General features: G+C 42.0%; 1 protein-coding gene across 5 annotated transcripts in view; it reads left to right on the top strand.

Moving 5' to 3' along the window:
• LOC124619249 (RING finger protein 44-like) overlaps positions 1-21,433 on the top strand; it is a 120,098-nt gene that overhangs the window by 73,912 nt on the left and 24,753 nt on the right. For all 5 annotated transcript variants that reach the window (XM_047145509.1, XM_047145508.1, XM_047145505.1 and 2 more), the window contains 3 exons: positions 13,975-14,085; positions 16,055-16,197; positions 18,272-18,442. In XM_047145509.1, coding sequence (XP_047001465.1) covers positions 13,975-14,085; positions 16,055-16,197; positions 18,272-18,442 — 425 coding nt within the window. The remainder of the gene's footprint in view (positions 1-13,974; positions 14,086-16,054; positions 16,198-18,271; positions 18,443-21,433) is intronic.

The raw sequence follows: 21,433 nt of genomic DNA, 5'->3' as shown, positions 1-21,433 counted from the left end.
CGTTGTTGCCTCGCAACCTGGCCCTCCGCGGCCATCGAGGTGACCAGCTCTTCCCCGTCTCGTTCCCCCAACTTTTTGACTAGCAATGGCGTTATTTCATTGGAACATAAGGGGTATTCGATCTAATCGGGAGGAATTACAACTGCTCCTCCGCCTGCACTGTCCGCTCGTCCTTGGTCTCCAGGAAACCAAGTTGCGCCCGACTGACCGTATTGCCTTTTCCCACTATACCTCGGAGCGGTATGACCTCGCCCCTGTGGACGGTATCCCAGCTCATGGTGGGGTCATGTTGCTCGTTCGGGACGATGTATATTACCATCCCATCCCATTGACCACCCCACTCCAAGCAATAGCTATCCGCATTACTCTTTCTGCTTTTACTTTTTCCGTTTGTACCGTCTACACTCCACCGTCATCTGCTGTTAGTCGGGCTGACCTGATGCACCTGATCGATCAGCTTCCCCCGCCGTTCTTATTGTTTGGCGACTTCAATGCCCATCATCCCCTTTGGGGCTCTCCTGCATCCTGTCAAAGAGGCTCCCTCTTGGCGGATGTCTTCAACCATCTCAATCTTGTCTGCCTCAATACCGGCGCCCCGACTTTCCTCTCGGACTCTACTCATACCTACTCCCACTTGGACCTCTCGATCTGTTCTACCACTCTTGCCCGTCGGTTCGAGTGGTATGTCCTTTCTGACACCTATTCGAGCGACCACTTCCCCTGTGTCGTTCGTCTCCTGCACCACACCCCATCCCCACGTCCTTCGCGCTGGAACATACTGAAAGCTGACTGGGGACTTTACTCCTCCCTGGCGACCTTTCCGGACCGCGATTTTTCCAGTTGTGACAGTCAGGTCGAATACCTCACGGCTGTTATCATCAATGCTGCTGAACGTTCCATACCTCGTACTACTTCTTCTTCCCGTCGCGTTTCCGTCCCCTGGTGGAACGAGGCTTGTAGGGACGCTATCCGTGCTCGACGACGTGCTTTACGCACCTTTCGCCGCCATCCTACGTTGGCGAATTGTATTGAATACAAACGACTCCGAGCGCAATGCCGTAGAGTCATCAAAGACAGCAAAAAAGCTTGCTGGGCCTCTTTCACGAGCTCCTTTACCAGTTTTACTCCCTCTTCCGTAGTTTGGGGTAGCCTGCGCCGGCTGTCGGGCATTAAGGCCCACTCCTCGGTACCTGGCCTGACCTCAGGTAATGAGGTCCTTGTTGATCCTGTGGCTGTCTCCAACGCCTTTGGCCGCTTTTTCGCGGAGGTTTCAAGCTCCGCCCATTACCATCCTGCCTTCCTTCCCAGGAAAGAGGCAGACGAGGCTCGGCGACCTTCCTTCCACTCGCTGAATCTGGAGACTTACAATGCCCCCTTTACCATGCGGGAACTCGAACGTGCGCTTGCACTGTCCCGGTCCTCTGCTCCGGGGCCAGATGCCATTCACGTTCAGATGCTGGCCCACCTTTCTCCGGCGGGCAAAAGCTTCCTTCTTCGTACCTACAATCGCGTCTGGACCGAAGGTCAGGTCCCCATGCGTTGGCGTGACGCCGTTGTTGTTCCTATACCCAAACCCGGGAAGGATAGACACCTTCCTTCTAGTTACCGCCCCATTTCTCTTACAAGCTGTGTCTATAAGGTGATGGAGCGCATGGTTAATGCTCGGTTAGTTTGGATTCTTGAATCTCGACGACTACTTACTAATGTCCAATGCGGCTTTCGTCGCCGCCGCTCCGCTGTTGACCACCTTGTGACCTTGTCGACATTCATCATGAACAACTTTTTGCGAAGGCGCCAAACGGTCGCCGTGTTCTTCGACTTGGAGAAGGCTTATGATACCTGTTGGAGAGGAGGTATCCTCCGCACTATGCACAAGTGGGGCCTACGCGGTCGTCTGCCCCTTTTTATTGATTCCTTTTTAACGGATCGAAAGTTTAGGGTACGTGTGGGTTCCGTATTGTCCGACGTCTTCCTCCAGGAGAACGGAGTGCCTCGGGGCTCCGTCTTGAGCGTAGCCCTTTTTGCCATCGCGATCAATCCAATTATGGATTGCATTCCACCTAATGTCTCAGGCTCTCTCTTTGTCGATGACTTCGCGATCTACTGCAGTGCCCAGAGAACATGCCTCCTGGAGCGCTGCCTCCAGCGTTGTCTAGACAGCCTCTACTCATGGAGCGTGGCAAATGGCTTCCGGTTCTCTGAAGAGAAGACGGTTTGTATCAACTTTTGGCGATATAAAGCGTTCCTTCCGCCATCCTTACATCTTGGTCCCGTTGTTCTCCCATTCGTGGACACAACTAAGTTTCTAGGGCTCACGTTGGACCGGAAACTGTGTTGGTCTCCACATGTCTCTTATTTGGCGGCCCGTTGTACACGTTCCCTTAATGTCCTCAGAGTTCTCAGCGGTTCATCTTGGGGAGCGGATCGCACTGTCCTGCTTCGCTTGTATCGGTCCATAGTCCGATCGAAGCTGGATTATGGGAGCTTCGTCTACTCGTCCGCTCGGCCATCCCTCTTACGCCGGCTCAACTCCATCCACCATCGGGGGATACGTCTTGCGACCGGAGCCTTCTACACTAGTCCTGTCGAGAGTCTTTACGCTGAAGCTGCCGAGTTACCGTTGACCTACCGGCGCGACATACTGCTGTGTCGGTATGCCTGCCGGCTGTTGTCTATGCCCGACCACCCCTCTTACAAGTCCTTCTTCGCTGATTCTCTCGACCGTCAGTACGGGTTATATGTGTCTGCCCTGCTGCCCCCCGGAGTCCGCTTCCGTCGCCTGCTTCGACAATTGGATTTTGCCCTCCCTACCACCTTCAGAGAGGGTGAGAGCCCGACACCACCTTGGCTCCAGGCTCCGGTTCGTATTTATCTCGACCTCGGCTCACTCCCGAAGGAGGGTACTCCGGCTGCTGTGTATTGCTCACGGTTTGTCGAACTTCGTGCTCGACTTGCTGGTCACACCTTTATTTACACCGATGGCTCCAAAACTGACGATGGTGTCGGCTGTGCCTTTGTCGTCGGGACCGCCACCTTTAAATACCGGCTCCTTGACCAATGTTCCAGCTTTACGGCCGAGCTTTTTGCTCTCCATCAGGCCATTCAGTATGCCCGCCGCCACCGCCATTCATCGTATGTCCTCTGCACTGACTCACTCAGTGCTCTTCAGAGCCTTGGGGCTCCCTATCCGGTCCATCCCTTGATTCACCGAATACAGCAGTCCCTCCATAGTTTCGCTGATAATGGCGGTTCTGTCAGCCTTCTGTGGGTCCCCGGACATGTGGGAGTGCCTGGGAATGAGGCTGCGGATGCTGCAGCCAAGGCTGCAGTCCTCCAGCCTCGCCCAGCCTCCCATTGTGTCCCGTCATCTGACGTTTGTGGGGATGTCTGTAAGAGGCTTGTGTCCTTGTGGTGGGATGCTTGGTCATCCCTCCAAGGAAACAAGCTCCGGGCAGTAAAACCGCTCCCAACTGCTTGGACAACTTCCTCCCGACCATCTCGGCGCGAGGAGGTCCTTCTGACCAGGTTGCGGATTGGGCATTGCCGGTTTAGCCACCGCTACCTGCTCTCTGGTGACCCAGCCCCACAGTGCCCTTGTGGTCAGGCATTAACGGTGCGCCATGTTTTATTGTCGTGTCCCCGTTTTAGTCAATTTCGTGTTGTCCTGTCCCTGCCATCTACCTTACCGGATGTTTTAGCTGATGACGCTCGAGCAGCTGCTCGTCTTCTGCGTTTTATAACTTTAACTGGCTTGACCAAAGACATTTAACCTTTTACTTATTTCATCTGCATCTTTGTCCGGTCCTTTTGATGTCCCCCCATCCCCTTGAGTTTTAGCAGGTTCCTTGTGCTCTGACACCAGTGACTGGGCGCTAATGACCTCAGCAGTTGAGCGCCCTTAAACCCTACCACAAAAATCTCTGTACACTACGCATTTGTACACCTCCACTCGTCTCATCTTGCATTGCTGTGGCCACTGCTTTCACTGACGTCGAATGAATTCATCTCCTCCCTCTAACAGGTTGCAGACCTAAAGAACCCATCCTTTCAAATTTCGGAAGTATTTTCTCCAGACCCACGGCAGTCACTGGAACAACGCCTTTTTTCAAATGTTTAAGTGAACTTCTGCAGAGCGATGTGTGCACAGTCATCATTTTTGTGATACAGCTTTACAAGTAGAGCGCAATCCTGCATTGAGACAGTCATGGTGAATGCCGTATTTGCAAAAGGAGGAAAAGCAGTGCCCTCTATTGATCAATTTTTACACTATTTTTTTCTTCTGCCTTACATTTTCCCCTTTCTCTGATAATATTCTGTTACAATTTCTGACCAGCGGTGTTATTTCTAAAGCGTTTTGAAAGTTTAACTTTTATCTAACGCTCGATACCACGTAGTTCTGTTGATCTGGCTATGGGGGGCACTTTCCGTACCACACTGCCAGTGATTCGGTTGGTTAAGCCAGCTCATCATTGGTGTTACCTGGGCAATGCTATTGCATTCCCTCCGGTGAGCCAAACATCAAAAGTTGCAACTGATGTTAAACACACTATATACACAAATACCAGAAGGAAATTGAGTTCAAAAAATTGTTCAAATGGCTCTGAGCACTATGGGACTTAACATATATGGTCATCAGTCCCCTAGAACTTAGAACTACTTAAACCTAACTAACCTAAGGACATCACACAACACCCAGTCATCACGAGGCAGAGAAAAACCCCTGACCCCGGAAATTGAGTGCATGCAAAAATAATTGATGATGATAGTAATGATGACAAGACAATAAACAAGGCTATGGGACTCGAGAGTTCCCTCCAAGATGAAGATTTCCTCTTCTGGCTATATATATATTTATTTATTTATTTATTTTTTTTTTTTTTAAGGCCATGCCTCATTGTGACATTCTCTTCAGCCAACTCCAGCGAAGGAATATTAATCCAGTGAAAACTATTGAACATGCATCTCAGTTTGCAACTTCTGTCCTGCATGTTAGGACCTTGATGGACTCTGATGATCACTGGGAGCAGGAAGAGACGTCTGTGACCACATCATGATTCAGATCACTGATCCATTCAATTTTAATGATAACTTGTCATTTGCACAACTCTTTGAACCGTCATTGTTTTCCAAACATAAAATTCTTTTTCCCTGAAAAAGAACTGAATATAGCTCTCAGTGTGTTTAAATTGCAGTGTTCAGACTTGCATCATGAATTGAATGTGCCATATAGCCAAAATGATTTTATGAAAGCGTCAGGTGTTTTGACTTTTTGAACTTTCTGTATGAAAACAGTTTGGCAAAAGTATTTCCTGAAAGTATTAAACTTCTACAAATAATAGTAACCTTTCCTATGAGAACAGAAGAGGCAGAATACAGCTTCTCTATATTAAAGCGAGTGAAAACATTTATGCCCGATACTATGAATGAGGACAGACTTTGTGCACTTGCAATGTGTTCTCTTGAAAAAGAACTACTGAATAAGCCAAATTTCAATGAAATGGTCATAGACCAATTTGTGCCACAGAAGGGGAGACAGACTGATTTCATCTACAAACAAATGGATTAAGGTAAACAAAAGTACATCAATAAATGATAAGAAACAATTCCTTTGTTCTAAGTATCAGTTTAGCTTATGAAATTGAGTGCATGAGAGAGGGGTAGTGACATGTTTAGCCACTGGTGTTACGTTTTCCAAAACACATTCTCATTCATAGTAAGGCATCTTGTGATAAATGTTAAATTTTCTGACACTTTCGCTCCAGAAACCATACTAAAAACTACACATTTGAGAGAGGTCTTTCATGCACTAGATGACTTCAAATGCTTAATTCACAATACACAAATGTAAATAGTACAAAAAATACAGTATGTAAATTAACATGGCGATTGCTTGTCAGCCAGTCACAGCACAAGACCCATGACTTCACAGAAACATAAATTTCGTCCTGCAAACTCGAAAGCCACTGTCTGAGCACTTTTAAAAGTCCAAAGTTTAGAAATGAAAACACCAGAAATGTTAAGTGTGCACTGAAGCTAAGAAGGTAATCCCAAAAGTAAGGTCTTCTATTTTTTTTATAAGTACATAGACATGTTTATTTCTACAATGGTTTACATCAGTTTACAGCTTGAACATTTAGCTATTTTTCGACATAATCGCCATTTCTGTCATTGCATTTTTGTAGACGCTGTGGCAGATTTTGTATGCCCATGTCATATCAGCTCGCTGCCATGCTGTTTAGAAAGTTATGAACCTCTTCTTTCACCTCATCATCGGAACTGAATTGCTGGGACCACAATTAATGCTGACAAGTACTGTGAGACTCTGAAAAAACTCAAACGGGCAATTCATAACCGGAGAAGAGGAATTTTGAGCAAGGGTGTACACATTCTCCATGGCAATGCTCGCCCACACATTGCTCAGCAAACCGTTGCTCTCCTGCAACAGTTTCAGTGGAACAAATCTCTCTCGCTCGCGCGCGCGCACACACACACACACACACACACACACACACACACTATAGTCCTGACTTGGCACCCAGTGACTATCACCTGTTCCCTAGTTTAAAAGAACATTTGGCCGGAAAGCGATTCAGCTCCAACGACGAGGTGAAAGAAGAGGTTCATAACGTTCTGAACAGCGTGGCAGGGAGCTGGTATGACATGGGCATACAAAAACTGCCACAGCGTCTCCAAAAATGATCGACAGAAAAGGTGATTATGTTGAAAAATAGTTAAATGTTCAAGCTGTAAACTGATGTAAACCATTGTAGAAATAAACAGGTCTATGTACTTACGAAAAATAGGAGACCTTACTTTTGGGATTACACTTGTGACATATACCACATTAAAGATCTGTCCAAAGTGCTTATTTTAATATGATTTGTAATGGTAAACTGCTGTGGAAATAAGATGTTAGGGGATAAATAAGCTACATGTAAATTTTATCTTGGAGTTAACTTTTGATGTTATTTAGTAGTCGATTATGAAATGGAAAGAAAATACAGTATGTAAATGTTTGACAAGAGTCCAGGTCTTGGTTGTGGTAACATGCAGATCTGTAGCATAGCCCAAGGTCTGGGTTAGTTCCTATAGATTGTCACAATCTTACTCAGTATGGAAACCATAAGCCACACCTCATCCAGAACCATCTGTGTCAGTGAAACTTTTATCTGTTGTGGGTATGGAAGTACCACATCAACATTATTAAGTTGTTGTTAATGTTTACTAACCAAGAAAATGTCAGCAGACATACTTGTCATGCATTGGGATAAAATAAAGTTTATGCATTGTGGTGAACTCAACAACAGCCCTCACAAACACGGCAAATTGAGAAATGTCAGTTACATCAGTGCTTTTGGCCAGAGCCAATGATATAAAAGGCAAATTTTGACTCCCATATTTTTACTACACTGCCACATTGTTTCCCATTTCTACAATATGTCTGGAAAATATAATCCTTAAAAGAGGAACCGTTTTGAAAAGTTATTTCCACTGGACAGAAAATTCTCCACAGCTTAAAGGATGCACTGCTTTCAGGGTTCGATCGATTATGTGGTAGCTCAGAAAATTGCAGTATCATTATGCACCGCATGATTGTCTTTTTGTAAATATTTTAGTAGGAGGGGGTAAAATTGGCGGTAAATAACGTAATGCGTTATCAATAACATGTCGTGTGACTGGAATTAGTGCACATAAAGGCTCGCCTCGAACACATCAGTATTCTCAATGTTCTGTGTTGTGCTCCAGAATGATGCGAGTGGCGACACCAGTGTGAGCAGTTTGTGCATCAGCTGTGCTGGTTATATCTCATAAAATCCAGGCAGATTTGAGGTGAAATACTGAAAAACTGACAGACTTCCAATGTTTGCAGTCTTCTAAAGCTTTGTGCATGAAAACTCTTGGTTACCCATGGGACTGGCACGGTTGTATTCCTGGTCATGCGATGTGATGTTTCACTTCCGGACTAGAGCTGGTAGCTCCATAACTATCAGTGATTGTACTAAAGAGACAAAATATGCTGGTAGAGTGATTGGCTTGCTGTATAAATTCTCTGCCAAAGAGGCACAGACGTCGTCTTTGAACACAAAAGGTGTGCCTAATAAAAGAACTAAGGGTAAGTACTCTGTCATGGGGGTCCCACGACACACAAGTGTTGCTTTGAATTTTTGATGCCAGTGTTCCACCAAACCATTGCTCTGTGGATGGTAGGCAGTGATGTGATAGCATTGGATGATGCAAAGATTACGTATAGTGGAGAATAGTGCGAATTGAAATTTATGACATTGGTCTGTAGCAATGGATGCCGTACAGCTGAAACGCGACATCCCCAACTGTACAAATGTCCTCACTGTCGTTTCCACTGGTATGCCTGGAAAGGGCGTTACCTCAACACAGCGGGTGATATGATTGATCATAGAAAGAATATTTTGGAAACCTTCAGACTCTGGAAGGGGGCTGATCAGATCGAGGCAGGCACAATGTAACTGACCATTGGGTATTTCATATCACTCGTGTTTCAGATGTGCACTTTCTCCACATAGTGTGGAGAACACGGAGGGCACACTATTAGAAAAGTTCATCATACTGACCTGTGTTTGTGACTAGTTGTGCAGTGTGGTATGTCCCAAGTGTATGTCTGTGTCATCTTCCTGGGGGTGCTGTTTCGTTCACACTGAATATTTGGAGACAGTGATGCCATTCCTGCTTTAAGTACTGGAGGTAAAAACACGTGACATCTGGTTCACTTCCTAACAAAAGTATTTTGGTATGCAGTTAAAGTCCAACTATCGTTAGTAGTTACAGATGAGTGTTACATACAGAGATTGAAGAACATGCTCTCGGAAAAGTCTCATTCGGAACTGTCTGTTGATGTTGTAGTGAACTGCTGGTGATACAGGGTATTTTCTCTCCACTGTATGAGGATACCTCATATTAGGTCCACATAGAGATGACAGCGACAGTCAATCAGCACCCGAGATCGGTTCTTGAACATTTGCAACCAGAAACTGCTGTGGAAGTTTCTTGTGTGGACATTGATCCACAGTGTGCATGGCAATTCTGGAAATTTTGATAAGAGTATCATTTGTAGCATGTAGTTGGAGGGCAGGCATAGTAAGCTCCATTGCTCGTTTCTCAGAATGGTGGTCACTTCAGAGCCAATGTAGATGAGCAAGTATCAATTTTTTTGAATTGTCTGCCAAATACAGTCTATTACCATCACTCAAACAGCCCGAAACTAGTTTGGCTCACATGCTTCAGCTCTAAGTGACTTAAGAGTGCAATTTATTTGGAACACCTATTGTGGACCATATTTTACATTTGGTGATCACAAGGCATGGAGGAGTTGTGTGACTTTTAGCAAAAACAGTTGTGAAACAGACACAGTCCTGGTCACATCGGCACACCTGTGTGGGGAATGTTATCGTTAGATGTGGGCGTACCTGTTGCAGCCGGCTGAAAGTCACCACCCTCTAGTGCCATCACTCTTGTGATTGTGCAGTCGCTCGGGTCATGTCATCTGCTCGTGGATGCTAGCAGTGTGCTGCACCAGGAATGTATTGGCGGTAGTCATTGTTGTCTGTAACAGCCATGTATTGTTGTTGCTGTAGTATAGCAAAAACTCTGCCAACCAGGGCTAGTTGTCATTCCATTGTTTTGGACACGATCATTGCCACTTGTATCTTGAGATAGTCGTTTGACGAGCCATTGCGTGCTGTCTGGCATGAGAGTCAAATTGATTTATGTACTGAGATATCTCCAAAGCTGAGATGGTGGTATCCAGTTGTCTGTCTATCCTTCAAAGTTTCTTGTCGCAGTTGTCACTCTGGTACATTGACGAGCTAGTGGGGCAACACTGCCTTCGCGGCATTGAATTTGCTATTGGCCAGGGGGGCTTGTATGACATCTGAGAAGTATCATCAAAAATTACATGGCTTTGTAGTGTCATGTCGATGATCATGAACTATGTTGCCAGGTGTTCCAGTTGGAAGGGTGGTAGTGTAGGGTCAAAATTGTAAATATACTCCAGAGAAATTTTGTCGCTTGTGTGCTGGGGCATGTGGTCCGAGGGCAGTGGCATCTGAGATACCAGAGACCGTGCACAGCTTGTATGCCAGCCCGAGAATCTTGTCTCGTGGCCCAGCTGGTTGGGCTGCATGTGAGGCTACAAACAGATAATGGTTGGGTCGTGCCCAGCGCGGAATGGCTGGGTCATGCCCAACGCGGATGGACTGGTAAGATCGCGTGAGGTAATACTGTGTAGGTGTGAAATAGTTTGCAAATATCTTGGCATATTCTGGCCACTATATAAATTTCCCTTTTCCTCTTAGCCAAAATTTTAATCCCTTTAGTTATCCATAGCTTACTTGTTTTCTTAATAGGCTTACTGCATTACTTTTTAGGGGAGCTACTTTCAAATATTGGCACAAATCTACAGTGGAATGTATTGAATTTCACGTTAGCTTCTATTTATGCGTGTACTTCATTCCATACTTCCTCTTCTAACCAACTCTTAAAGCATTGTGCCGTGTTATTATTCGTACACCTCACTGCTGTGTATGAACATGCCCTAGAGCTGTAAGGTGCTATATTGTTTATGTCCATAAACTGTGCATCATGATCAGATAGTAAATTAATGACTGAGTACACATTGTTTCAGTCAAATATTGCAACTCCTCCTTTTTTCCATGTTCATTATACACTAAAATGCTATAATCCAATTAAAATTACTTGATAGTTGATGCTTCACACATTGAAATTTTAGTCTTATATCAAAGCAGTAGGAGGATCAAAACAAAATGTCCAGACACTCTGTGACCAAAATGGTACTGAAACAGAGGATGACAGACTAAAGGCCGAAATACTAAATGTCTTTTTCCAAATCTGTTTCACAGAGGAAGACTGCACTGTAGTCCCCTATCTAGATTGTCACACAGATGACAAAATGGTAGATATAGAAATAGATGACAGAGGGATAGAGGAAAGGCTGCTGGACCTGAGGGGATACCAGTTCAATTTTACACAGAGTACGCGAAGGAACTTGCCCCACTTCTTACAGCTGTGTACTGTAGGTCTCTAGAAGAGCATAGCGTTTCAAAGTATTGGAAGAGGGCACAGGTCATCCGGGTTTTCAAGAAGGGATGTCAAACAGATGTGCAGAACTATAGACGTATATCTCTAATGTCGATCAGTTGTAGAATTTTGGAACACGTATTATGTTAAAGTACAATGACTTTTCTGGAGACTAGAAATCTGCTCTGTAGGAATTAGCATGGGTTTCGAAAAAGACGATCGTGTGAAACCCAGCTCGCGCTATTTGTCCACGAGACTCTGAGGGCCATAGACACAGGTTCCCAGGTAGATGCCGTGTTTCTTGACTTCCGCAAGGCGTTCGATACAGTTCCCCACAGTCGTTTAATGAACAAAGTAAGAGCATATGGACTATCAGACCAATTGTGTGATTGGATTGAGGAGTTCCTAGATAACAGAACGCAGCATGTCATTCTCAATGGAGAGAAGTCTTCCGAAATAAGAGTGATTTCAGGTGCGCCGCAGGGGAGTGTTGTAGGACCGTTGCTATTCACAATATACATAAATGACCTTTTGGATGACATCGGAAGTTCACTGAGGCTTTTTGCGGATGATGCTGTAGTATATCAAGAGGTTGTAACAATGAAAAATTGTACTGAAATGCAGGAGGATCTGCAGCGAATTCACGCATGGTGCAGGTAATGGCAATTGAATCTCAATGTAGACAAATGTAATGTGCTGCCAATACATAGAAAGATAGATAGATCCCTTATCATTTAGCTACAAAATAGCAGGTCAGCAACTGGAAGCAGTTAATTCCATAAATTATCTGGGAGTAGGCATTAGGAGTGATTTAAAATGGAATGATCCTATAAAGTTGATCATCTGTAAAGCAGATGCCAGACTGAGATTCGTTGGAAGAATCCTAAGGAAATGCAATCCGAAAACAAAGGAAGTAGGTTACAGTACACTTGTTCACCCACTGCTTAAATATTGCTCACTAGTGTGGGATCCGTACCAGATAGGGTTGATAGAAGAGATAGAGAGAATCCAACGGAGAGCAGCGCGCTTCATTACAGGATCATTTAGTAATCGCAAAAGCGTTACGAAGATGATAGATAAACTCCAGTGGAAGACTTTGCAGCTCGGTACGGGCTTTTGTTGAAGTTTTGAGAACATACCTTCAGCGAGGAGTCAAGCAGTATATTGCTCCCTCCTACGTATATCTCGCGAAGAGACCATGAGGATAAAATCAGAGAGATTAGAGCCCACACAGAGGCATACCGACAATCTTTCTTTCCGCGAACAATACGAGACTGGAATAGAAGGGAGAACCGATAGAGGTACTCAAGGTACGCTCCACCACACGCCGTCAGGTGGCTTGCGGAGTATGGATGCAGATGTAGGTTGAGCTGGTTTCCTTCAACCAGAGAGCTCATCGTCATGACCGAACAATTCGTTAATACCAAACTCCCACAACAATTATTTCATACCGGCTTTCTTTCTTGATGGGTATGTATCCTGAATTGTGGGTTGACCCTTTGTATTTCGTATTACATTAAATAAGCTTCACACGACATTGCATGAAGCCAAATTTTTGAAGGCTGTCAATTAATTGTTGTGACTGGGACACCAGTGTCGTAAATGCAACAGGCTTTAGGAGTGTAATAGTTCAGCGTAGTGGTCAGTGTACAGACCTAATGTATAGAAGATGAAAGGTTCAAATCTCAGCAAATGCAGTGAAATTTTTTATTTTTCTAAATGTGATCAAGACATTATAATTTTTATTTAAGTAATTGGTTTGAATGTTTTTATTTTTTAATACTGTGCTGCATCATTTTCGTCATCATATTGACTTTATTTGGTTTTACTTTTCCTCATATCATTCTTTTTTTCATCTAGAGTCTGCTTTCATCATGCATAATGTGCAACCAAGTGCCAACCAGGACTGCTAATCAGTTGGTAACATACTCAGTGTGAGGATAGTTTCAGGTAACCAATGACAGTGCGATATTACAGTCTGCTTTTACCACTAAAACTGAAATTTTGCTACGGAAGATGTCTTTGCAAACAAACACATTATGAATTTTTTCTGTCTTGAGTTTGCTTGTTGAGCTTAGCCTCAAATGCTATGAACAAAGCGATCGTGATTTTAATTCTCCCGCAGATGGTTGGTTGCTGTTTTCTGAGGTACATTTGCGCATCACAAGGTTGTGGTTAGGTTAGACCACAAATTTAAATTCAGCCCTACAAACCCCATCATCTGCTACAGTTCAGTCGCTAGTTACTTGAAATCACTGTCAGCAGAGGATCTCCCGTTTACACATCTCATTGGAAGAGTACGATAAAATACACTCATTGGAAGAGTACGATAAAATACATATTGCCACCAGATTTCATGTTTCTTGGACCAAAGAGTGAGGTACGGGCAGGGTGTGGGAAGGATGGGGGATACTGCTTTGATTCCTTGAGGGATTGCATTTCAAAAATCCTTTCTTAGCAAGTGTATAAAGAATGCTTAGCGAATTGAACTAGATTTGAACATACGAACTTTAAATAATCTGAAGAGAACTATCGAGGCTTAGTGATTTAAGCTACATAAAACCCACATAAGCAAGGAGACCATTTGGATTCCGTGCATAGCATTGACTATTTGGTGTGAATGTCATTATTTCCTCCTTAGTGCACATAAGGGCTAAGGGCTCCAGAAATGTGCCCTGCAATTTTTGTGGCAGCATACTCGAATGAAAGCTGGGGGACAGCCTTGGCTCCTCTCTGGATTTACCTAATATTGATTGCAGTCATCTTGTGAGGATTATTTCAAGGTAGTGACTTCTTGTTTCGGGTCTATATTTTGGTTTTGTTGTTCAGGTGTATGCTTCCCACTTGTTGGAATAACATTATAGTATTTGAAAATTTACATTGTGATGAAAATCACATTTGCAGCATGCTGATGCAGTGGAACTCCTGGCGGACCAGCGATCTACATTCCACCAGCTGCATGGCACCCATCTGCACACGACTACTCCATCTCCACCACCGATTTTTGTAACAGAGGTACTCTCTCTTTCCTATTAATAGAATTAATAATTACTGCTGAATTGTCTGTTACATTACTGAACAGCTGAAATAGCCACCCGGTACTAGTTGCCAATTACGTATCTAATGGCTTCCAAGGGCAACAAAAGGTTTTAGTTTCTCATATTATTATTCACCAAATTTAAAATACTGCTTTAATCCACTTATTAAGAAGTATAATCTTAGGTTAAAGATTTAACACAATAAGTCAAGTATTAATATCCCTCTCTCTCTCTCTCTCTCTCTCTCTCTCTCTCTCTCTCTCAAAGCAGCATAACTTGTGGTGCGTAAACTACCCACTTAGGGTAGTCGCACTTAACGACTTCCAGTAAACTTTCCGCATAATTCCAGACCTTTATGAAACTGTCTCACTGATATCCTCCCTCCTTCCCTTCCCCCTACCTCCCCCCCTCCCCCCTACTCCCCCCCCCACCCCCCCCCCCCCCCCACCCCCACCAACAGAAAAGGAAAGTTTTATCGTTCACCACATTGTCGCTGTTCATGCAGTAAAACTTGAGCACTGGATATGAGGTTTTAGTTTATTACTTCCTTCCTACCAACAGTATTAACAACACAGTCCACATGCAGTTCCTGGGGTGGCTTTTCTTCTGGAAATTCAATTACATGGAAAAATTGGGGAATTTCAGGTATTTTGTAAAATCTCAGAATTCTGCATTTTTAACCAAGTATTGAAATTGAATTTATTGAGTTTTTTGTGTGTTATTTTTATGAATATTGTTTCACATAAATTATTGCCAGGTAAAAACTGCTTTTCTGGCGCTAATCTTAAGAAATATGGAGCTAGTTTGGCTTTACAGACTTTTGAATAGCTTAAACCAAATTTTCAGTTTTTTCGTCCTAAGTTGTGTGCTTGACACACAAATTTGGTTTGTGCATAACTGGTATATATTCTAGGACTTAAATTGGTGTTGTATTACTGTAGTATATACAGGTTAGTGTTGAGTTAGTATACACAGATTAGTGTGAATATGATTGTATTTATAATAATCAGAAGATTCAAGGCTGCTGTTTGTATAACTGTAATGATATTAATTCACTTCAGGAGTCATTACAGAGAAAAAGAAAGGGAAACATAAAAGTGGAGCAGTTAGTTCCCAAAGCATTGTTCCATTTTCTGAAATTGGCAAAAAAACCTTCAGTTGGCCCATGTGGCGAATAAACACCAGTATTGACTCCTCAGCAGCATATTGTGTATGGCAGTGTGAGCTTCTGTTTCCATCTTCATATTCAACTTCAAAAACTGAGAAATCTTTGCGTATCCCTTGTTATGATGGCAGTCTAAAAAAGACTGACCCTATCATAAAGTGGATATCGAGATAAATGAGGTGGGGAAGGTAGGAAAAACTCTAAAGTAGGACAGCTGCAAGGATAGGAATCGAGAGAATGAAGTATTATAGGTGAGGTGTAGGGTATGGCTATGATGATGCTGCAAGGGGAGTGTGGTTGTTGAACAGTAAACAGCTTTGGGGGGGGGGGGGGGGGGGGGAGTAGAATAATTGAGCTTGTAAAGCACTATTGTGAAAAGCTGAGGTCATAATGAGACAGTGTAGTTTTGCAGAAATCGGTCCAAATATAAATTTGCAGTGCAGAGGAGGGAGCATTTCACATCAAAATGAGGTGGCTGACACTGTACAATTACTTTTTATTGAGACCCTTTACAAGTTATGAAGTAAGGAAAAACACCTGAAACAAGAGAACAAAACATGGCAAGTGGTAATGCAGAGGAAGATGGTGTAAAAGTAGGTTGCAGTATTGGAACTGCTGAAGAATTACTATTTAAATTAAATCTTTGGCCTCTGGGTTACAAGCTGTGTTCAGTGAAGATAGACATGTGTTGCTTTTTTATGTTAAATCTCAGTTTTGTGTATTTATGCTATGCTATGGTATGTTGTCATCAACACATTTTCCTTCATTTGTTGTGTTACAGCAAAGAACAGCTCAAGTAGATCACCTATCAACACGAAGTCGTAGACCTAGCACACCCAGCAGACGTGTTGGACCACGCCGGTGGAGACCTACTCCTACTCTTCCTGCTTCCACATCATATCCAGGGCTTCTGTTACACTTCCTGTAAGTGTTATTTACTATATTGATTAAAAATAAGGGTGAGCCGTAAGTTACACAACCTGAAATTAAAAAAAAAATCATGACTTTCTTACTATCAGGAATGTCTGTGTTAGCAAGAGATGGCATTGTAAGACACACACACACACACACACACACACACACACACACACACACACACACACACACCCTTTTTTTTCCAGACTGAATGTGTGTTTGTTGTTGAAAGTTACTTCAAATTGTAATCTTTGTTAAATTGCCAGGAAGAGTTTAGGGTAGCTTTTCCTGAAATAAAAGCACCTAACAACTGAGAAGATTTCACGCAAAGTCCCCCGTTTCAGAAAAACAGATAGCGTATGAAGGAATCTGAACATTCCGGCTGATGTTCGGTCTGAAGTGATGCCTGAGTGGTGAATATCCATGCATCCTTGATACGTTTTCTGAGAAAGTCAATCTGAAAACTGTCAGAAAACTGGAATGTCTTACAGGAGCAGTTGCAGACCCACAAAAAAATCTGTAACTCTATCTAATATCACATTTGAAAAAGACTACATTACTGTCATTGTTTTTTGTGTTTTATTTGCAATAGTGATTATGTTTTATACTCTGATGAACAATAGTTCCATCTATGTAGCTATGTAAACAGCCAGAATTACAAAGATTGGAGTTTAGTAAACCCTTATGTTTTCCCAAAGTTGCCATTAAATCCACAGAAAGTTGGAGTTGTGCGCAAAAGAACTGTATGGCTGTTGGTGGCTCTTCCTCCTCCGAGTGTGACCAGGATATCGTCATTCAATTAGTAGTGTTAAAGGTGTGTAAACGACACTGCTAGTTGCAGCAAGATGGTGTAACAGTGCACACATCAAGTAACCCAATGATAATGTAGTTCCTTGATGGAAATACCATCTTATGTGACCTGCGGCCACCTAGATTACCAGATTTATCTCCCCAAACTTTTTGTTTGTAGACGTCGGAGGGATAATTTCCAACAAAGTTTGTACGTCATTCTTAACTTCTACTTTCCTTCATCGTACAAGAGCTTCTAATTTTTTTTCTGCCGTTACAGGAAACACTACTTCCTCTTATATGCCCGAAGAATCTACAATAACTCAAGCAGACGATTTGGAAGGAAAACTTGTAGGAAAAAAAGTTTGGCATTAAAAAAGCTGAACTTTGGCTGAGTTCCAAGTGATTGAACAGTGTAAAAATCTTCAATAATTTGATATACCGTATATTAGAATTTATCTTTTCTACTTCATACTCCAAGTCATTAGCTTATTTAGTGTTACTCATTTTAAATTATACACATTTTATAAGTGTGTTAAATTACTTATAAAATACCAAGTATTGCAGTGTGCTAAAATCAATAAATCATCAAAATCCTGAACTGGTTAAAGGGCCCCTCCCATAATGAATGCTCCAAGGTTCTTAACTGCGGTGAGATCATGGGACCTTTCTGGCCAGAGTAAGATTAGGCAAACCCGAAGACAAGCAGTAGAAACTGATGCTGTGTGTGGATGGGCATTCTCTTGCTGAAATGTAAGTCCAGGATGGATGCCATGAAGGCCAACAAAATAGGGCGTAGAATATCAACAACATACTACTGTGCTGTAAGGGTGCCATGGACGACAACCAGAGTGGTCCTACTATGAAATGAAATGGCAGCCCAGACCATTACTCCTGGTTCGCAGGCCATATGGCACATGACAATCAGGTTGGTATCCCATTGCTATGCCAGGCATCTCCAGACATGTCTTCACTTGTCATCAGGGCTCAGTTCGAGGTGGGACTCATCACTGAAGATAACTATACTCCAGTCAATGAGATTCCAGGCCGAACATGATGTAAATCATATTTACCCATTCAGACAGTACCTTTGTGGTACGTCATGCTCCATGAAATGACATTTTATGGAGGAGGGGAATTCTGTTGTATTTATGAAGCTTAGAAGTTAGAGCTAGTTCGTCAAGTTGAATAAGTTTTAGATTGAATTGTTGAATCCATTGTAGCTTGAATTTTGTAATTATACAGTTTTATGGTGAAACTACATATTTTTTATTTTTTTCACTTCTGTCTACAGTGCTATGTTCTCAAATGCTCCATTGTCACCATACAGTCAAGCTGATTTGGGTAGCCCTGATTCAACAGAGACTGAAAACTATGAAGCTCTGCTCCATTTGGCAGAGAGATTGGGTGAAGCCAAGCCTCGTGGACTGGCAAAAATTGAGATAGAGCAGCTACCCTCGTATAAGTAAGTAAATTGAATTTCAGATAATTGTAGTTTCACTATTGTAATAATGTAAGGAATGGGTGTAATTATTACCTTCAGGCAATTGGTTTTTGTTAAGTTAGTAAACTTATGATTTTTTTTTTTTTTTTTTTTTCTTTCCATGCAGATGCCAAGAATAGCAACATTTTGTTGCCAGTAGGACTGAAACATTCCTCAATTATGAGCATTCAATTAGTATAATGCAGTCCATTATGGTTTTAGTTGCAGAATTGAAAGACCCTACTTAAGCATTTTATATTATTTCTAGGTTACTAAAATACTTTATTAATATTTCATTATAACAAATCGCTGTCATCTCTGTGTTATGTGGTACCACATCTAAAATATTGGGAGACGATGTTGTCTGAGAGTAACCTGACCAGGGTCTAACAAAACATGAACCTTCCCTATATTGCTTTTACCAGAAAATGATATTTATATAAAAATATTAACAATAAAACTAATTGATCTAGAATTTTGTCCAAAATATATTAAACGTGCAGCAAACATGATATATTTCTAATGAAATGAGTATCAGGTCAGTTCCACATGATTTTGGAATATTAATAAACATGAAATTTTGAATGTTTCCAGAATTCACTGAATGTTACACTGACTGAAGACTGAAACAATTTCTGATATTCACTAATCAAGTAAGCAAGGTCCCACAGTGTCTGGAATATTATAAAGTGATGAGTTATAAGTTGCAAACAAGCACTAGCCAACACACATCTGTCAGATTCAAAGTTTTGATGTGGTCTAAACGCCTAACCAATGAAAATCCCCACCCTTAATCTTTCCGTCATGGAAGTAGCCAAGTGGCTTAATGGCGGACACCATACAACATACATATTTACTAGCACGTAACAACACGTAAGTCTACGTGGAGTATGTGTAAATGTACAAAGGAAAGGAATAGCTCCCGGACACTGCAAACACACACTTATATGTAATTTAAGATGGAGAGGAGACAAAAATTTAAAAAAATATTGCAGATGAATTTATAGGATGTTTAAATGCTGGAAGAGTGGAGGAAATGTTAAAGAGAGAGTACATGCAAAAATACAATTTTTGTTATAAAACAGTATTTAAGGAAAGAAATTAAATTGCAGTAATTTACAAAGGGAAAAACGCTGTGCATGCTGCACATTATTTATTTTACTTAAACTCTCGTGTGTGTTGCTTCTTTTAACAAGGCATCTTCAGTAGGTATCCTGGAACATCACGTTTTTTTGTTGTTGTTGGATATAAGTTACAGTTCAAATCAGTTCATTGTTGGTGTTACAATGAAATAGAAAGGTACTTACAGATCAGTGTCTAATTCATTATTTGTAATCCAAGCAACTTTCTCTCACTGTTTGAAAGCCTACAGTTTTTCTTGTGGCCACTCTCTTTTTGAAACATAGCACTTTAACTGCCATTTTCTGTGTGTAGAGTTACATTTGTTTTTGTAACTGTTGCTTACATTCCAAGTTTTTGTTTTCAGCTGTTTTTATTTGACTGTATGTGTAATATTTGTGTGCGTGCATGCATGCATGCATGCATGCATGCATAGGCAAGGAATGGTATTTGCGATTATCTGTTAGTGTAAACAGTGAGTGGTTACTTATATTCACTTGGTTGTTTAGTAGTAGCTTGTTTTCATATACAAAACAAAGGCAGAAAAGAAGCTACCACTAAATGACAAAGTGAACATAGCTAACCACTCACTGTTTACACTAATTAATCACATAATACAAAAAAAAAATCAAAAATAGATGATCACAAATCTTATTCCTCTATTAAGTGTATAATGGAGGGGCGGGGGGAGAGATTTGTGTGCATGTATGCAACTTAATCAATACACATAAAGCCACACAAATAAACAAAAACAGCAAAACTGTTTAAAACACACACACACACACACACTTACACTTGAACACACACACTTACACTTGAACACACACACTTACACTTGAACACACACACTTACACTTGAACACACACACTTACACTTGAACACACACACACTTACACTTGAACACACACACACTTACACTTGAAACAGAAAAAAGGCTCTAGGCCCAGAGTGTTGTGTTTCGAAAACAGTGACCTTGATAAAAACTGCAAGCATTCAACCAGTTTTCCACATTGGAGATGGCTGCTTTTTATTTGCAAAATAAAGAATTAGAACCTAAACCATAAGAACTTTTCCATTTGATTATGAAAACTTCCAGGGGCTGTATTAAATCTATAACTAGTGTGTGACATTCAAGAGGCATAATATGTCCGAATGCATAAGTAAAACAAAAAAAATAATGTGCAGCATAGGAAAGACTTTTTTAATTACTGCAATTAATATATGTCTGTTGTGAAAATGGCTACAACAAGAAACTTGAAAGAAATTAATTTCTTTTAACCTTTTTATGCTACTGAAAGCATAATTTAAAAAGCCTGGAATTTAAGATAAGTGAGTAGAATTCATAAATGTAGATTCAACAAAAAATATGATTACAAAAGTCTTTTTGAAATAGATGTGTGAGAGGAGAACTTACTAATAGTTGTGTTGTCCAATCTGTAGTTGGCTATGTAGATCAAAGGTGGTCCACTCTGGCCCGCATCTCGTGGTCGTGCGGTAGCGTTCTCGCTTCCCACGCCCGGGTTCCCGGGTTCGATTCCCGGCGGGGTCAGGGATTTTCTCTGCCTCGTGATGGCTGGGTGTTGTGTGCTGTCCTTAGGTTAGTTAGGTTTAAGTAGTTCTAAGTTCTAGGGGACTGACGACCATAGATGTTAAGTCCCATAGTGCTCAGAGCCATTTGAGCCATTTGGTCCACTCAGAAAAAAAATTATGGTTACCAATGTCTGTGCTTATTAACCTTTTCTCACCACTGTCTGAATGTCATCATTTGTGTATTACTTTCTGATATATTAGTTTTGGCGAGAAGCACTTCAGTACATATACAGGGTGTTACAAAAAGGTACGGCCAAACTTTC

Source organism: Schistocerca americana, chromosome 6, assembly GCF_021461395.2.
Source record: "Schistocerca americana isolate TAMUIC-IGC-003095 chromosome 6, iqSchAmer2.1, whole genome shotgun sequence".
Lineage (NCBI taxonomy): Eukaryota > Metazoa > Arthropoda > Insecta > Orthoptera > Acrididae > Schistocerca > Schistocerca americana.
Note: the sequence above shows the minus strand (reverse complement) of the source record. Positions and strands in the feature narration are given on the sequence as shown.